Source organism: Ischnura elegans (genome assembly GCF_921293095.1).
Source record: "Ischnura elegans chromosome 13 unlocalized genomic scaffold, ioIscEleg1.1 SUPER_13_unloc_1, whole genome shotgun sequence".
NCBI lineage: Eukaryota > Metazoa > Arthropoda > Insecta > Odonata > Coenagrionidae > Ischnura > Ischnura elegans.
The window spans coordinates 9,672,306-9,691,241 of record NW_025791657.1 but is presented as its reverse complement, the minus strand read 5'-3'; the positions used below and the strand labels follow the sequence as shown (position 1 = coordinate 9,691,241).

At 41.0% G+C, this 18,936-nt stretch overlaps 1 protein-coding gene across 1 annotated transcript in view; it reads right to left on the bottom strand.

The window, feature by feature from the left end:
• Positions 1–634: 634 nt before the first annotated feature.
• Positions 635–18,936, bottom strand: part of LOC124172044 — a 32,619-nt gene continuing 14,317 nt past the window's right edge. Inside the window, exons 4-6 of the mRNA XM_046551451.1 lie at positions 16,989–17,178; positions 6,917–7,257; positions 635–872 (exon numbers count right to left, since the gene is read on the bottom strand). Of these exons, the coding sequence (XP_046407407.1) occupies positions 635–872; positions 6,917–7,257; positions 16,989–17,178 (769 nt within the window). The remainder of the gene's footprint in view (positions 873–6,916; positions 7,258–16,988; positions 17,179–18,936) is intronic.

The window sequence follows — 18,936 nt, the reverse complement described above, 5'->3', positions numbered from 1 at the left end:
TAAGGACAGGTCGGCCAAATGTCAATTTAATCTACATATATCGTAACAAAGGCTTACCCAGAATAAAAACTAGGGGGGAAACTAGCTGTTCTCATTCAGGTTTTGACTTTTTTGCACAGAAAAGGTTAATGAAACAGAAATTTTAAGGAATTTTTGAAGGTTTATACATTTGTATTATTCCTGAAATATAGTCAAAACCCTCATTTTTTCTACCAGGCGATATTGGAATACGGAAATTGTCAATTGACTTGGTGCCAATTTTTGCAAAAATAATTAAAAATATTGCTCAAATCATATATAAAAATGCTCAACAAACTGTAGTAAACACAAACTAAACAAAAAAAATTTCCTGCTGATTCTAAAGACTTCCATAAAAATCAGTCCTGCGTTGAATATGTTAAGAAACTTGCCCATTTATACGCATGACAAATCGATGAAGAAAGTAGTTACGTATAATTTCATGAAGTTATTAGCTCCAAGTTAATTACATCTTGGATCTTCGATCAATGTGCATTTTCTAGGGGGGGCAGTTTCCCCTCCGCTGGGTACGCCCATGTATCTCAAGAATAAGTGGTAATACTGTTATAAGATAAGCGTATTGAACTGTCATTTTTCAATGTAATTTGACGTTGTATCAAGCCACATTGTCGCAGGTCTTTCTCTCTTCGCTGGCGTCGGCTGGTCCTTCGGCCGCCATCTTGAGGAAGATGTCGTATCGTGGGTCGTCTGGCGTGACGACGCTGGTGACCTTGAGGAAGGTGTCCCTGAGAATGGTGTTGGGGCCAGAGTGGAGAGCGTAGATTAGCGATGACGTCACCCGCAGACGGTCCACCGCAAAATCACCGCCTTGCCTCAATGCTTTCAGCAGGCGCCTGCGACAACAATGAGCGGGGGCAATTATGTCTGAAACGAATGAGAGTCTTTGAAGGATACGTTCGATAGGGTGGTTTCCTTCATCAAAGAAAAAGAAATGCATTGATTGCGATTCCTTATCCACCAACAGTGCATTCATCTACATCTACATAATACCCTGCGAGCCACCTCTAGGGTGTTTGGCAGGGGGTGATCAATCACCAGCATGCAATTGGACTCAAACACGCATCCACACAGTACTAAAAACGTTACGCATGCTAACAAATTTAACTACCATGTGCTGTTAGAAATAATAATAACATTAAGAAACAAGAATTAAGTTTTACATAGGTTAGTTGGCTACACCACAAGTCATGCAATCTATTTATGAGTTCTATCGCTGCCGTTAGAATCTCTTATTGATCGTGGGAAAAATGACATTCTGAATCTGTCTGTTCTACAATCTATCTCTCTTATTTTGTTTATATGATCTGATATTCCGCAGTATGTTGGCATCCGTAAGATATGCTTAACTTCGTTAGAAAAGACACTACTCTTGAATTTATCTAAAACGTTTCATAATATATTCATATTCATTTCATACCCATATTTCATATACATAATATACAAATTATTTGGTTTTAGAAATACTGGTTTAGACGAATGGCAACGGTCAATTTTATCCTCGTTTGAAAAATGCCAGATTGGCGCCCATGCGATGCCACTCCACGTGATGTCACAAGGACCTAGTTTCTATACGAGTAGATAGAAGTTTTACATCGTCTAAGATTACCAATGCACGCATGAGGCACAGACCTCAAGGAAACATGTCCTAATAGTCACCTATTAAAATTTCCCAAGTTCGGAAAGTTTCCTTCGTTTCATAGGGTGATAATGAACATTATTTAATAATATATAATAATAGTCACCTATTAAAATTGCCCAAGTTCGGAAAGTTTCCTTCGTTTCATTGGGTGATAAGGAACATTATTTAAGCCAAGCGCTACCTGCTAGCAGGGCACTCTGCTACCTGCTGGCAGCCTGTATCGTAGCGGTGCTCACAGCCTCGCACCAAGTTGGCCTCACACACCGGCAGCCAGAACCAGAATGACGTCACACGGGCTTTTCCCAGCATTGATACTTAGCCGTCACGTTTTTGCACGCTTGAAAATTTTCACTTTTCGTTTAATCGCGAAAAATAGATATCGTCATTCTAAAATATAAGAGCGTGAAATGCGCACCCAAGGAATAATAATCTTTCGATTTATGCAATTAAAAAATAATAGGAAACCACCCTATTGTTTTTCACTTTTCATTTAATCGCGAAAAATAGATATCGTCATTCGAAAATATAAGAGCATGAAATGCGCACTCCAAGAGTAATAATCTTTCGATTTAGGCAATAATAAAATAATAGGAAACCACCCTATTAGTATTGCCCTCTTTTCACATAATTAGTTTTCGCCCGTGCGGAAATAAATCTAACGAGCCTTATGCCCTGAAGTCCCTCGACACATAAGTAGGCAACAACACAGGAGTGGCTGAAACTATGCAAGCAAATTATGGTACTCAGGCACTCGTAGTTATCTGTAGGACTAGGTAAATTAAATCAGTTAAAGTAATCGTTGTTTACGGGCAAGTAACGATCACAACGATAGTAACTATTCCTCTGTAATTATAAGGAGTAAATTAGAAATTAAAATTACATATCGTTAAAAGTAATCGTTGCAAGTGATCCAGTTACCTTAAATCGATCACCTACCAGCACTGCGTATAATGCCCTATTGTGGAATAGCCCACAATCATCTTTCATACGGTTTATGTTAATTTTGAAATAGCATTTTGGTTTCCTTGCGTATAATATCCCATTGTAGACTAGGCATTAGATTGGAAGGAAGGGCTAGACGGTGAATATTGTTATCCCTTTTGGGACGGTGGAATTCTCTCCTTTGCATGTCTGTTGAACTGAGCCCCAAGAGATTCTTCCGTTCCCTTCATACGGAGTATTTTTGCAGGACATTCGTTAACCCTTCAACTGCGGAAGCGTCAAACTTTTGCTGCCACTGTGTGCGGGACATGATCGGGAAAGATATTTTTCCGTCGACCTCGGGCGTGTGTCTAGCAGACAGTGGACCCTCATAATCCGGGACTGCCCACCTTACCACCTGACGACAGACTACGTATATAATGTCCTTGGTAATTATGCAGTGATGGAAGACCCACCACCGATAGTTTAAGAAAGAGAGGCCAATGCTTTCAAATAAGTTTCCCCGGCTAACTGGCGTGACAAGGTATATGCCTGGAGGGATGGGATGGTCTGGGATGGCGAGTCCCTCCTCCGGGAAAATCTGGGAAAATTTTAGAAAAATGACATGCCAGGAAACACATTTTACAACATTTTAGCTCTAAAAATTGAACTTAAAGCTGATGCAGTTATTATATGTCAAAAATAGTCAATAGATTTAAATATTTTTGTTATTTTTCTGAGGTTTTGGGGGAGATATATATCCCTAACCCCCCATAATTATGCCACTACCCCGGCTAATGGACAGTGGCAAAGTCAATAAATTCCTACGAAATTCAAGGATTCGTTGGAATTGTTTTCATCGCGAATGCGCTGCGGGGAGCATGGAGCTCTTACTCTCTCGGAGAAGGGATAATCCGGGTAGGGCTCCTCGTGGTGAGGGTGCCCAGTCCTCGAAAGATGCCTTTGTGCTCTCTGGTTGGGCCGAGTTTAACCTTTTCCCTACTATACACGTATATATACGTGAGGACGTTTCCTGACCCGGGAGACGACGGGCGTATATTTACGTGTGACATTTCCTGGCCAGGATAACGGAAGCCGTATATATAAGTTTTCTAGCTCTCCCCCTGTTAGGATGGTCGCGGGTTTACGTCGTCTTTGTCTCGGGACCCAACATTGCGGGGTTTAGCATTTACCCTTGGAATCCGGGAGCAAGTACCTGGACCCCTCCTCTTTTATAACCCCTCTTAGCGGTAAGGGACAGCGGTCATACAATGGTTTATCCAGTCAGGTTTCGGAATAAATATTTGTTCATTTCTCAAGAAAAATAAACTAACAATTGAATTATTTGTCTTTTGAGCAGCGTTTGCAATTTTTAAACGAAATTCTACGATAAATATTAACTTATATCTCGAGTTATGTATAAAAATCAACATGGAAATTGTTACTCCATTAAATGCGTTAATAATGGCCTTAGAACTTCGTTTAAAATTCAACAATGAAAAAATGGGGAATTCAACTCGAAGTCTGCAATTTACGTGCAAGCAACAATTATCCATGTGCCAAATACATATAAGCAATACATAAGTTCACCGCGAACCAATGCCGCAGGTATTGTCGTAAACCCGGAAAGGAGGGAGCACAACTACTCTCGGAGTCCGAGATAATGCAAAGTCCCAGCGTGGAGGGGTCTAAAAAGGTTTAACGAGACCCTGCTTAACGAATGTCCTCCAAAAATGCTCCGTACCACGAGAAAGAAGGGTCTCTTGGGGCTCAGTATAGCAGTCATGCTGAGGCGAAAACTCCGCCGTCTCGAAAGGGTTAAGCAACTGCGGAAAGAACGGCAATAAAATCTCATGGAAAGGCTGCCAGTTGTAAGAAAATCTGGTGAAACGTTGAAAGAAGTTTTTCACGCATTCACCATCCAGACCGTTCAAAAACGTTCCCGTAGCCTAAGGGTTAAGAAGGGTCTCGCGGATAATCACACATTCGGAACACCAACCTTTTTCGACCCTTCCTAGCGGAGACTCCGCACTATCTCGGACTCTGAGGGTAGTTGTGCTCCCTCCTTTTGGAGTTTATAACCCTACCAGCGGCAAACATAATGAAAATACACTTTTGTATGTTCCACAAGAGCTTTTAATACCGACCCAGGTTTTGGCAGTACACACTGTCATTATCAAGGTGAATATACAAAAATTTTGCGAGCTTACATATACCTTAGGGAGAGGGGGGTTAAGACAGGGAGGAGGTGGTGATGGTGGGAGGGGAAAAGCTAACGAGGAATAGTTTCCTCAAGGTCAGCGGGTTAACTTGCTGAGTCCAGCAGGACTGATAATAAATGGGAGGAGTGTGAGGGGTACAAAAGGTCGTTAACCACCCTTACATTTTTGTTTCGACATGCTCTTAAAATTTGTAACTGCTCAAGAAAATCCATCTTTTTACCTTTACACACATTGTGGAGAACCTTGACATTAACCTACCAGCGGCATTGGTTTGCGGTCAATCATGCTTTTTTATATGAAATAACTATATGGATATATGGTTCGTTTAATTGCTTAAACTTATTTTGTTACAAAATTTATTATAATTTCATTTCATGTTAATTTTCCTATTACTGTATTCTAATCGTATTTTGTATGTTTTCAAGGTTGTATACATGCACATGGACAAATGTTTCTATGAAGGACTCATAGAAGAGCCACTTTTGTTTAAAAGTTAATATAAAATGTACTGCCGAGCATTGCCTTATTTGTATGTAATGGCAACCCCTAATCAAGACTCATCTTAAGGGGTGTCTAATTTCACTGTTAATGTATGACATATGTTGTAATATTTTGGGGCAGTGAAATAAATATCTTTATCTTTATCTTTATAATTGTTGCTTGAACGTAAATTTCACACTTCAAATTGAATTCCTCGTTTTATTCTGAGAATCATCAAATTTTGAACGAAGCTCAACTCTGTATATTAACGAATTAAATGCGGCAACAATATCCATGTTGCGGAAAAGTTTCTCGGGTCTTCCACGGGTTGATTTTATCCATGTCTCCCGACGTTTCGATCAGCGACTTCCTGATCATCCTCAGGGGATCTTCCGAATGCCTTTCTTTAATATTTGTCCAGTATATATGCACCCCCATCCGTGGTCAGGTGTAACCTTATTGGTTCACGCGTGTTGTGCTTTTTCCGCCATTATTGTTGTATATAAGGGACCTCAATATTGGTCTCCATGCATTGCTGACTGGGAACCCAGTGTCTCGGTTTTCGTTGTTGCGGTTGATTCGGATCTGAATGGCTTCCTTGACAAGGCGGTCCCAGTAGCCATATCAGCAAGTCGCTGATCGTAACGTCGGGAGTCATGGACGAAATCAACCGGCGTAAAACCCGAGAAACTTTTCTGCACCTGATACGTCGGGTTAACCTAAGATCATACAATATCCATGTTGATGTTTATACATAACTCGAGATATAACTTGATATTTATCGGCGAATTTAGTTTAATAGTTATGTAAGCTGATCAAAAGAAATATTTTAATTTTAGTTTATAATTTTTGGGAGAGAAACAAATATTTATTTGGAAAAATGACAACATAAACAATTGAATGACCGCGGGTCCTTACCACAAAGAGGGGTAATATCAGGATAAGGGGTCCGAATACATGTTCCAGGATCTAGACGATACGGCCAAAGTCCCACCTTTTTGGGTCCCTAAACTAAGACTTCGCGAATGTCTCATTCACATTACGATTGTACAAGCCATCGTCCTAAAGATAGTTGACCGAACTAGCCGTGTGAATGCATGTCTTGACAATAGTTCACGTAGTTCCGAACATTGCCACTTTACTATGGTTAGGCGCTGAGAGACCGGAAACGGAAGCAACAAGAGAAAGACGGAAAGTTCGTGAAACTCTTCTTTTTTCATGTATATGTCCTAGGAAGGAAGAATACTGGTGGAAGAAAAATTATTCGGTAAATACACGTTGAACACAATAATGTCTTGTCCCTATACCTCAACAGCTCTGCTTACCGTCAATTTCTCGTTCACTTTAGATGTCAGCACTAGAGGGAAGCACAGGTTTTAACAATCGTCGTGTGAAAGCACGATAGTTCCGACAATCGCTGGAACAGTCGTAATGTGAATGAGGCAGAACCCGTGTACTTCATGAAAGGGGGAGAGCAAGGAAACGTATATACTCGGCATTCCTTCACCTGCGTAGGAAAATCTCCGACGAAAATTTGCGCCTTTCGTCTCCTGGTTCGGGAAACGTCCTGCCGCATATTGTCGTCGTTAGTAGCGAAAGGATTGAATGTACCCACCTGTGTACGACCACCAGCTCCTTGAGGCTAGTCTCGCTGGCCTGGTGACAGTTGATGACGGAGGCCAGGAAGTGCGCGTCGTGGTTGCGCAGTGACGAGTGGAAGCCAGTCGCCTTCAACTTCAGCGCCGAGTAGTGCGCCATGCAGTCCCTTCGCCTCAGCAGTGATGAGGAGAACCTGGCGGCGAAGGCAAGAACTTCTGGCGGACAGCTGCCGCGCATGAGCCGCACGCAGAAGACGTTTAGCAGGCGCTGGGCAAGGTGGACGGAGAATTGGACCTTGTCGCGTTTGAACTGCTCTTCGATCAATCGAATGGTTGACTTCAGGACGTCCATGTTCTCCTGCATTGAAAATGGAATGGTTTTTTATGCTAGGGGACTGCATAGGCCCAAGCAGCATTACGACGTTGGCCCAGAGTCGGACCATTGTCGGCTATTGTTGGTTATAGTTTGGGCCAATATCAGTAGCCGACCTCGGGCTACAGCCCCTATGACACTTCCCAATTTATTGGCCAATCCATTGGTTATTGCATTTTGGTCCGACTGACACACACTAATTTCTATTACAGCATCCTTTTCACAATATTGGACTGATTTCTCGCCCAATTTGGAATTAAGAACAGGTTCTATATTCTCGCGGCTAACCTCCAATCAGAAGTCAGTTTTGTTGACTCCTAGTGGCCAAAACAAGAAGCTATTAAAAAAATCCGACTTGGCTGTAAAAAATTGGTTTTGTCCCCAAAATTCGCTTGAAGTTTCTAAAATGGGGACGAAAGAAGTTGTTTCACTATTGATTGAAACGTATAAAATCACAAGGATACTTATACAGCATAAAATCATTGAAACACAATGAGGTTCTCTAGCAGGATATTAGAAAACTATTTAGGCCATTATTCTACATCGACTTCTACATAATACCCTGCGAGCCACCTCTAGGGTGTTTGGCAGGGGGTGATCAATCACCAGCATGCAATTGGACTTCAACATGCACTCCCCACAGTACAAAAAAATCACGCATACTTACAAATTATATTACTATATGCTGTTAGAAATAATAATAAAATTAAGAAACATGCATTAAGTCTTACATAGGTTAGTTGGATACACCACAAGTCATGCAATCTATGTACGAGTTCTATCGCTGCCGTTATAATCTCTTCTTGATCGTGAAAAAAATGACATTCTGAATCTGTCTGTTCTACAATCTATCTCTCTTATTTTATTTATATGATCTGACCTTCCGTAGTATGTTGGCGTCCGTAAAATAATGTTAACTTCGTCAGAAAAGACACTGCTTTTGAATGTATCTAAAATGTTTAGTCTATTTTTCAATCTATTGTCCGACAGAGATTCCCATCCGAGTTTATCTAAGAGGTCAGTTACACTAACAAGATTATCGTAACGACCTTTCACGTACCTGGTGCAAATATTGATAGGTGTCATACGGTACGTAACTTCCAATATTTTTTACAATATAGTGCGCCAATTTGTTGGCCAATAAATTGGAAAGTGTCATACGGGCTTTAATACTAGGAGGACTACGGTCTGTAAAAAAAGTCAGACACCCGAGTTTGATGAGCCCTATCGTCTAAATGAGGGAAGGAGGTGGGCAGAACTAGATCCATCAATTTTCAGTTTTCACGAGTAACCTCTACTTATTCAATGAAATATGTCGGGATTTTTTTTCGGTCGTCTTCATTTTTTCGTGCTTTAATTTCTTATTTGTTGTACGTATTTTATTATAATATAATTATTTTTTCGCGTAGAAAGGGAGTTATACCACCTGTCTACCTTGATAGACCAACACCGGCCATAATGACGTGTTTAGCGATTTCATTTCATTTGTAAAGGTAGCGCCTGTTTTATTCGGGAAATTGCTATACTTTATTACTTCTGGCCAATTTGATGTTTCACCCAGCACATTTATGCATTTAAAATTCCTTATTACCAGTGGCGTAGCCAGGAATTTCGTTCGTGGGGTTTCCAAAACCAGGGGGTAATTTTTTTGAAAAAAAAGGGTAATAAGTAATGATGTCCACTTCCTCTACGGAAGTGAGGCATGGACAATGACCGCAGCGGAGAAAGCAAGGATAGAGGCCTATGAAATGTGGTGCTACAGAAGAATGATGAAGATCAAATTGATCGACTGTGTTAGTAACGAGGAAGTCCTAAGAAGGGTAGGAGAGAAGAGAAGCCTCATGAAACTCTTAATAAGAAGACGGAACAACCTTATAGGCCACATCTTGAGACATGATGGCCTGATGAAGACAATCGTCGAAGGACAGGTGGAAGGCAAGAATGGAAAAGGAAGACCTCGAACAAAATATATGGAACAAGTAAAGAGAGATGTGAAAGAGAAGAAATACGTAGGAGTGAAAAGATTAGCTGATAGTGGAACTGAGTGGAGAGCTGCATCAAACCAATCCTAGGATTGTTGTCCAGTGATGATGATGATGAATAAGTAATGGGTTTTTAACTAATTTTAACACTTTCAAAATCGAGGTTGCCAGGAATTTCGTTCGTGGGATTTCCAAAACCTGGGGGTAAATTTTTTGACAAAAAGGGTACTAAGTAATGGGGTTTTCACTTATTTTAACACTTTAATAATCCAAAAAACTTCATTTGTCGGAGAAATCTTTAGTAAATCCATGATTTTTCAATATTTTGTTTTCTTTTATAAAGGAACATAATTGTGTTTTTATGTTTCGGGGGGTCCGGATCCCCTTTGAACCCTCACCGGCTACGCCTCTGCTTGTTACATTTTGAAGTGAAATAGGCAGCATATCTTTAGTCCGTTTTACACGGGGCAAGGAATTGCGCAGGTTAGAGCTGCATTAAATTCTAAAATGGCGTGGAATTGCGCGTATGCATGAACGAAATTAGAACAGGGGCTATTTTGCCGTCTCGCATCCACGCATTCTCGCATGTGTTCTAGCAATTCACCGCTTTACACGACGCAACTTTGATTGCACCTTCGCAACGTACGTCAGATTGCGCAATTCCGTGTACCATGTAAAACGGCCTTTTCATACCGAGAAGCGTGTGGGAGGACAGGACAGGAGAAGCAGGAGCAACGTGACCGCTGTCTCTATCAATCTTTTACTGTGAAATTATTTGGATAAAAATTACTCGTTAAAGTTGAAAAATAAAGATAAAGATTATGACTAATGAAGTTATCAATTATTTTAAACGCAAGCGAAGAAAATTAGCAAAAAATTACGGCCCGTTAAATGGTGAATATTGGTGTTTGAGGTAGCCAAGCAACCTCCGTATTTCCAGAGTTGAATACCAATAAGGAGTTTAACTGGGCGTAGCAACGGAGCTTATTTCCAGATCTTCATGTGTTAGGTTAATATATATAAATCGAAGCCATCCTGTCTAAATATATTTTTAAATTGTGGAATGATTTGAATAAAAATCACTCATTGTAAAAGTAAATGAATAAATAAGATTTATCAATAAATTAAAACACAAACAAAGAAATAATTTAAATAAACATTTCCCTTTAAAATGACGGATAATGGTACCTCCAGATGGCATTGCCGCACATATCTTTCCAAGAAGGCCACCGATGTTTGAAACATAGAGGTATCTGGAGGGGGCATAAGGGCTCTGAGGTGAAGCCAGGCATAACCAGGCATAACGGTACTTTTGCGCATTTAGCCATCATGCTCTTCCCCGCTTCGTCGATTTGCCGTAAGCTTACATGTTAAGTAAATATTGTTTTTTTCTGAAACCAGTGGCTACAGAGGTCATATAAAGGTACGTAAATATTTATTAGTGTGTTTATTTTCATGGATATTATTATCTACATCCGGAAACATTCCGTTAGGCAGATATATGCTATTTAAACTTTGCATTCGCAGATGGTTTGCTGCTCGGCTTACGGGTGCAATAATCGCACGGAAAGGAAGAAAACAGGCCTTACTTTCCACCGGTGAGTAAAATATAGAATAAAATAGTCAAAAAAAGGCAATATAGCGTGAGATGTTCGCTACACCTGATACATATTGAATTTGTTACCTACAACGTGCTCGCGTTTGGGGTGCCTTTTAATGTGAATAGTTGATAATGTTATTAGTCAACGGTAGTAATTAAGTATTTTATTTGTATTTTAAGTGTCATGTTAACTATTTTGTTGCGAGTATAATAGTAACGATGGGAAATAATGCGACTGAAACACGTGTCACACACATCTTTTAGATGGCTTGTAAGGTATTATGCGGAGTTATGTGGTGTTCTGTAATTTTTCAGTTAAAATATTGAAGAAGACATAGCAGTTATGAGGCAATTAGGTAGAATACACTTCATTGTTACAAAGAATATGCGGGCAGTTAACAATGTCAATTTTCTCATAAGTCCAGCTTCTGCCCTTTTTAATTACCTTAAGGCATCACAGAACACTGTTAATTACGTTATTTGATTGTTATTCCCAGCATATGTTAAGCTTTACGGGGCAGGAAGTGGTAATTATTGCTAGTACCTTAATTTAAATACATTAACTATAGTAATATTTTTTGGAATTGGTGTATTTATAAAAATAATGGTTATTGTACAGGAAATTTCTTTCCACCTATACATATTCACTTTCGCAGACTTTCTACTTTTTTCAGGATATCCTTGGAAGTTTGCTGGTCCTTTTATTAAGCCATTTCCGAAAACCTTTCACCATTTACTTTCCTGTGATGAATCATGAAGAGTGGCAGTTGCTCACTGGAAAAATTATGAATTGCAATCGCCTTAGCTGTTTGCATTTCGGTTTTGCATTTTTGGCCTCACCCATGCATTGTGTACGTTAACATTTGCTGTTGATCTGCCAAAGTTGAATCTTGTACTTGAACAATGTGAACATTTTTTGTGTCGTGAATTAATCTTTTTGTAATTTGCCCATTAAATGAATTTTTATGCTTGATTTTGTTTTTCTTTGAAAATCATAATATTTCGACCTTTTCGTCAAGTTAAATTTAGAGGCACGCACTCAGACGAGTTCACTCGCGTGCAAAGGGGCATTACTTGATGTAGTATGGATATTTTCCAGGGGCTTGGGTAGTAAAAATAAAATAATTTGTATCGAAAACGTAGTGATTTCGCAATCTTTCGTCCGTCAATCTTACTTGAGCATGGTCAACTGCGGACGTACGCACTCGTAGTGCATTAACTTGCATTACGAGAGGTAGCACCGTTCTTTTTCGGGGGATTTGACAGTGAAAATGGAATTATATGAAACAAAGTCGTGAGTTATTTCTGCGTAATGTCGTAAAACTTATTTTAACTTCGGGTTTGGTCAATATTTCTATCGTACAGGAGCAGTTCATGACGAGTTCAATGGTGATTACTATGTTCGTAGAAGTAACGACGAAGCATAGCAACACATTCAATCGATCTTTAATTTCCGGATTAAGATTCATTAAGTTAAAATTAATGCAATTTTCGAATTGCCAGCCATTGTTTAGCTAGTAATATTGAGTCAATTATGCTTGACTAAAAACCTCATTGTCCGTTGATTATTGTCTTCCTGCAGGTCACAACGGCTATGATCCAGCATAAATTTATTCTTTGGGCATGTATTACTATTTATTTTCATCGTACCTTTCGCGAAAAATGCCTAAAGGTACTATTTAATGAGTTAAAAGCAAAAATTTGTCGTTGCCCCGTAAGACTCTGTGTTATAGCAGGGCAGCGCATCATGGCTAAATGCGCAATTTGGCCACGCCCCCCTGGCTTCACTTCCCGCTATTTGAAAGGATAGGGCGCGCCCCCTCCAGTAACCTCTATGGTTTGAAACCATATCTTTCCGTGTTGGGTAAATCTCTATAATTTGATCGCGGCTATCCTTGTTTATTCTCTATCTTCATTATATACTGGCCTTAACACACCCGACCGTTTGCTCCTAATATTGTAAGAAAGGACAAAGGCACAAAGGCTAATAGTCTGACTGAGCTGACGAAACTTTTTGCTTAATAGAAGATTAATTAGAACCTGCAGAACAATAATGTGTGAGGATCTAGTGCAAGCAGTGATACGCCTTCATTGCGCGGTACAGAGGTCAATTTTGGTGTTTCCACATGCAGCCTAGAAAAGTTTTCCATCTTCCAACTTTCTTCTCCAAGCAATGAGAATTTACTTGAGTGAGTAATTTCTGGAGGGGCTCCCCACATCCCAGAAGACTTTTCTAACTTTTCCTTCTCCGATGTTCCCTCACCAAGTCCAGAGAGGGCATCACCACTGGCAAGACGAGCAGCAAAGCAAGGGAATAGGGTTGTTTCCTTCATCAAAGAAAACGAAATGCATTGATTGCGAATCGTTACCCAGTATTAGTGTATTCATAATAAAGAGATTTTTTGGTTTTAGTAATCCCAGTTTGGAGGAATGGCAATGGTCAATTTTAACCGCATTTGAAAAAGGCCAGATTGGCGCCCATGCCATGCCACTGCACGTGAAGTCAGAGGGACATAATCTCTATACAAGTAGTCAGGAGTTTTACATCGTCTGAGATTCTCAATGCATGCATGAGGCACAGAGCTCAGGCAAACATCTCTTGATAATCACCTATTGAAACTGCCTAAGGTTGGAAAATTTCCTTCGTTTGGTAGGGTATTAACATTCTTCGTTAAAACTTTCGTAGGTGCTCGTCATTCCGATTAAAAGCTTTTGGGTTATGTCGCCGCGTCAATTCTTGGGTGGCCCCAACGTTTCCCGATCGATGCTGGTTGCTTTTTCAAGGGATTATGAAGAGATAGGAATTAAAGATCTTTTTATATAGGTATCTGCGTCAGGTGGTGGGGGGAGGGGAGCGGGAGGTTGGGGGAGTGCGTTGCTGCTTGTTTTTTTTCTTATTACGGGTTGCCAAGTACGGCTAATTTTACTGCCCGCAGTAGAAGAGATGAAGTAGAGAGATGAATAGGCTCTAGAAATAATGAACTGAAAACATTGATTAGAATTTATAGATGAATGTTTCCTAGTTTTTAATGTAAAAAGTGAATTGTTTATGGTTAAAAAAGGTCCAAATCCGTTAAATTTATTTCAATTTTGATATTTATTTGCAAAACAGTATCTATTTATTCTGAAGTACAACTTTGAAAACTTGCTTTCATCACTCCTTGTGGGTTAGGTAAATCTTCTACAGGGTTTGTCCGGAAAGTAATAGGACTGAGTCGATTTAAAAAAAATTATTGAGCCAATCGTTACAATTCCTTAAAAATTTTCAAAATAGGCTCCTTCTGCGTCGATGCATCGCTGCCAGTGCGATTTCCAAGCATTGAAGGCGTCACAGAAGACATTCTTCGAAATAGCCTCGAGAGCCGAGGTGCATGCTGATTGGATCCCCTATGTCGTCTTAAAATTCTTGCCTTTCATCGGCCATTTCACGCAAGGAAACAAAAAAAAAGTCTGGGGGGCACATCTGGGCTATAGGGCGGCTGCGGAAGCGTTGGGATGCCGGCATTGGTTAATTAGCTGTTCACATGAAAGGCGATGTGAGCCGCAATTTCTAGTCGTCAGTGAGCACTTTTGGGACCATCTTCGCGCACACATCTTGCGCATGTTCAAATGCTCCGTCACAATGTCATGAACCACAGATTTTGATAAATGTAACATCTGGGCAATTAAACGAATGCTAAGTCGACGGTCTGAGTTCAAAACTTTGTGCACACGAGTCAAAATGTCGGTGTTTGCCGAAGTCACAGGTCTTCCAGCACCGTCTTCATCAGCAACCTCTTCCCGGCCCTGCAAAAAGGCCCAGTGCCACCGAAACGCACCACTTCTTGCTAAAGCAACATCTGGGTAAGCCTATTTGATCATAACAAACGTCTCTGTCGCATATTTACCGAGTTTCACTCAGAATTCAATCGCGTACCTCTGCTGTAACGAACGCTGCATTTTCGGCTTGCACCACTCACAGAAACACGTCGTGCAAAAACGTCTGTCCTGACTCTCCAGGTGCTCGCAGACAACTGACCAGCCACTCGTTCGTTAGCTAGGAACACCCTCTACCAAATACAGTCGGTGCAAACACGCTCCGAAGAACAGTCACGGTGGAAGAAAATCAGTCCTATTACTTTCCGGACAAACCCTGTATATTATTTCTACTGTATAGATACTTTTTTCTCAACTTATACTCAACCAAACTCTACAAATGAGGTACCAAAATGCACAGAATTTATCAGAGAACATGCGACGGCATATCCTACTTCCTAAATATTGCTATTGTTTCCTAAAATTGGTTTTTAATTAATTAAAAATACGGTAAATATTCCTGACGTTAACGGAGCATAAACTGATACATTTGTTCATTTGCAACAATATCTCGAATTATTTAAATAACTTTTATCAAAATGCGGCTGATTCCACATTCAAGTCTCCTGTTGACACGTAGGTATGAGTCATCATGTGCGTTTAACAGAGGATAGTGTAATTACTTCCAATGTTGTGTTTACAGAGGTCCTCTGACCTCAATTAGTACATGAACATTCCAATTAAATTTGTACCTTAGACCCTTGCTTTTTTCTACATTTTACAATTAGAAACGCGCCTATCCCTCTGTGGACCTGCATTGAAAAGAGCGGGGGAAGCCCACTGGGAGCGGGCGCAGCACGCTCGTCGAAAAGTAATTTTGCACTCGTTGTAGTTTCTTCAGTTACAAAAATCGTGTAGTAAGTTAGTACCCATTAGCAAAGTATCCGAGAGTGGTACGATCAAATGGGTATCCCCATTCCGAACTAATTATAATTCTGTCTCAAATAAGTTTCTCCGCATCTGGGGATAAAACTGTTTGTCCACACGCAGGTTTCATGATCGGATTTTTCATATGTCGTCTGATGACCGAGTGAGGAATATAATATTCAGGGGCAGGTCTATAAATACTACCCCTGATTTCACAGCTTCTATAGCCTGATTGATCACTTCGGAAGTTCTTTTAATACTAGCATGTCCGACCAATCCTTGCACCCTATTATGCCCGAGTGGGTCAATTTGACCCAATATGACCATGTTTGCATATTTGACTCAAAATATTTAATTTCTTCCCAGTTTATTTATTAATAATGTTTATAAAGCATTTAGGGGTGTAGGAGAAAATTTAATTAGACGAAAAATATTAAAATTGCAGTTGTTCAACAATTTCTACGGTGTTATGGGAAACTAGCTTCAAAAAATTTGTGAATACCTATCACTTTCCTCTGACGGGTTTGTGAGGTACAATGAATTTCTATTGTATCAAGTTCAAAGAAATAGTAACATTTTGACAAAAAATCAGTGTGAAACACACCGTTACAGAGCTAATATTGCATATTTCTTTACCTAAGCTTCCCATAAACAAACACCAATTCGAAATCGTCGGCGTACTGCCGCCTTCACGCAGAGAAAATCCGACAGGTTCAGTTTTTCTGCGACGACGCAGCGAGCTGGAGACGTGACGTCATCAATTCTCAAAGACGGGCTCTGATTGGCTCGCTAGCCGCGGCATCAACGCAATGCCGAACTGTGAAGGCACCCTTAGTACCATCTGCTCGAACTGTCGTGCCTGCGACTGACACGTTCTTGGGACATCGCCAACTGCATAGCAAAGTGCCGCTCCACCCGCGGTGATGACACGCCGATCAAAGCCCTGAAGACTGTATTGGCGAAAGGTTCGTGCTTGATGGGTGGCCCTAAGTTGGCGGATGGCCCAGGACTCGGCCCGCCTTTGATCTGGTCCTGGTTGCCACCAACGGTCATCGGATTCACGGATCTTGTATATCAATTACAATCTAGCGATTTGATCGATGGATTATTCTTCCTCATAGGAACATCCTCTAAAATCGCTGGCACATTAATGGCTTTGCCTGGTTTCGCTTATAGTAGGACCCTCTTCGCTTCTATAGCGTTGATGTGCTTTTCCCTGTCCCGTTCCTTCCGCTCCTATCGACGTCGTAAGACTCCTATCGCGGCGGCGTCTCTTTCCTTTTCGCTTCCTCTCCAGCCCCTCCCCGGGTGATCGGGCTTATAAGCCACGGGCTTGGTTCCCGGCCCCGGTACGTTGCATCCTCGAAGAGTTCTCCCAGAACCCTCATGCTCTTTGTACATCAATTACTCACATTGTTCTTCAAGTCGGCGTGTCCGAGGTGTCTGTGGCAGAAGTATTGGACAGCTTCGAGGCGTAGGTTCATGGCAACGAGAGACAGACCGTACGCGAACCTCAAGCTCAGCGTGACGACGCCTTCCATCTCGCTGTTCACATCATCCAACATGGCGTCCCGGCGCATCTCCACGAACACGTCCACGAACCTGCGTATCGAGGGCAAAAAAAAATTTACATCAACTTGTAGTTCATGCGATCCTTTGTGTAAGTTTACGAGTCCAGGGAGATTATTCTGTGTATACAAAGAAAAAAACAAATTTTGAGAACAGGTTGATCATAAAATGAGCCGTTCAATGAGTTTTTATTGACGCTTAAAGATGATACGATGGAAATGAAAGTTTCCAGTGAAACTGAACCGTTTCAATAAGCAGATAATAATTTACTTGTTTCAAGGGTTAGTCCGTAATTTCGGATGAAATTGGTTATTCTGAGAGCTCTTTGTTCATACAATGACCCGCTTGGTTTGTCATTCATTGATTTACACTCAACGGATGACAGGATGGAAACGAAGGACGATCCCGAGGAAATGATTCATTCATATGAACCGTTGAAGTGAGACCAAAGTCCTAAAGATTGCCTTTTAATGACTGCAGAGTGGATTCTTAGCTGCCCGTTAATCTTTGGCAAATAATAGGGTAGTTTCCTTCGTCAAAGAAAGCGAAATGCATTGATTGCGATTCGTTACCCACCAATATTGTATTCATAAAATACAAAATTATTTGGTTTCAGAAATCCCAGTTTAGACGAATGGCAATGGTCAATTTTAACCTCATTTGAAAAATGCCAAATAGACGCCCAGGCGATGCCACTCCACGTGACGTCACAGGGACCTACTTTTTACACGAGTAGACAGGAGTTATACATCGTATGAGATTACCAATGCATGCGTGAGGCACAGAGCTCAGGGAAACATTTCTTAATAATCACCTATTAAAACTGCCTATGGTCGGAAAGTTTCCTTAGTTTGTTAGGGTATTAATAATCATTATTTAAGCCAAGCGCTATCTGCTAGCAGGGTACTCAGATACTTGCTAGCAGCCTGCGTCGTATCAGTGCTGAAAGCGTCTCCCCAAGGTCACCCCACACGCCGACAGCTGGAACCAGAAATACGTCACACGGGGATTTCCCAGAATTCATACTTTGCCGTCGCGTTTTCGCGCGCTTGACATTTTTCACTTTTCGTTTGATATCGAAAAATAGATATCGTCATTCTAAAATCTAAGAGCGTGAAATGCGCACTCCAGGAATAATAATCTTTCGATTTAGGCAATAAAAAAATAATAGGAAACAACCGTAATTGATGGCGCACTCTTTCGAAAATTCGGGTGCCGAGACTTGGATTTTTAAAAAATTTGGAATTGAAAATGAGGACGAATCGACTATAGAGCAGTTTCCTTCATCATAGAAAACGAAAGGCAAGAGGATTGCGATTCCTTACCCAACATTAGTGTATTCATTATACACAAATTATTTGGTTTCGGAGTCCCAGTTTATATTCGTGTTGTATGGCCTTTTAGGTTTGTTTAATCACAGAAGCGGTGCAACCCGATTGTTTTCCCTTGTGTCGACTAATGGTGAAACACCTGCTTAGGAGACCACTGGCCCAGTGGCGCCTATCCTCTGACAGAGAGATCAGGACTCCGAGGTGGGTCCTCTGAAAGATACAACACACCGGTGCCGGGAACCAAGTGCTCGCGCTCCCGGGGAGGGGTTTGGATGGGAAGGAAAAAGGAAAGAGGAGCCGCCGCGATAGGAAACCGTCGACGCCGACGAGTTGGAAGGGATGGGAAGGGGAAAAACAACTTACCGTTGCCGAAGCGGAAAGGGCCTACTTACTTGCGAAACCCGGCATCAGCCATTAATGTGCCAACGATTTTTGAGGATTTTCCTAATAAAGAGAAAAA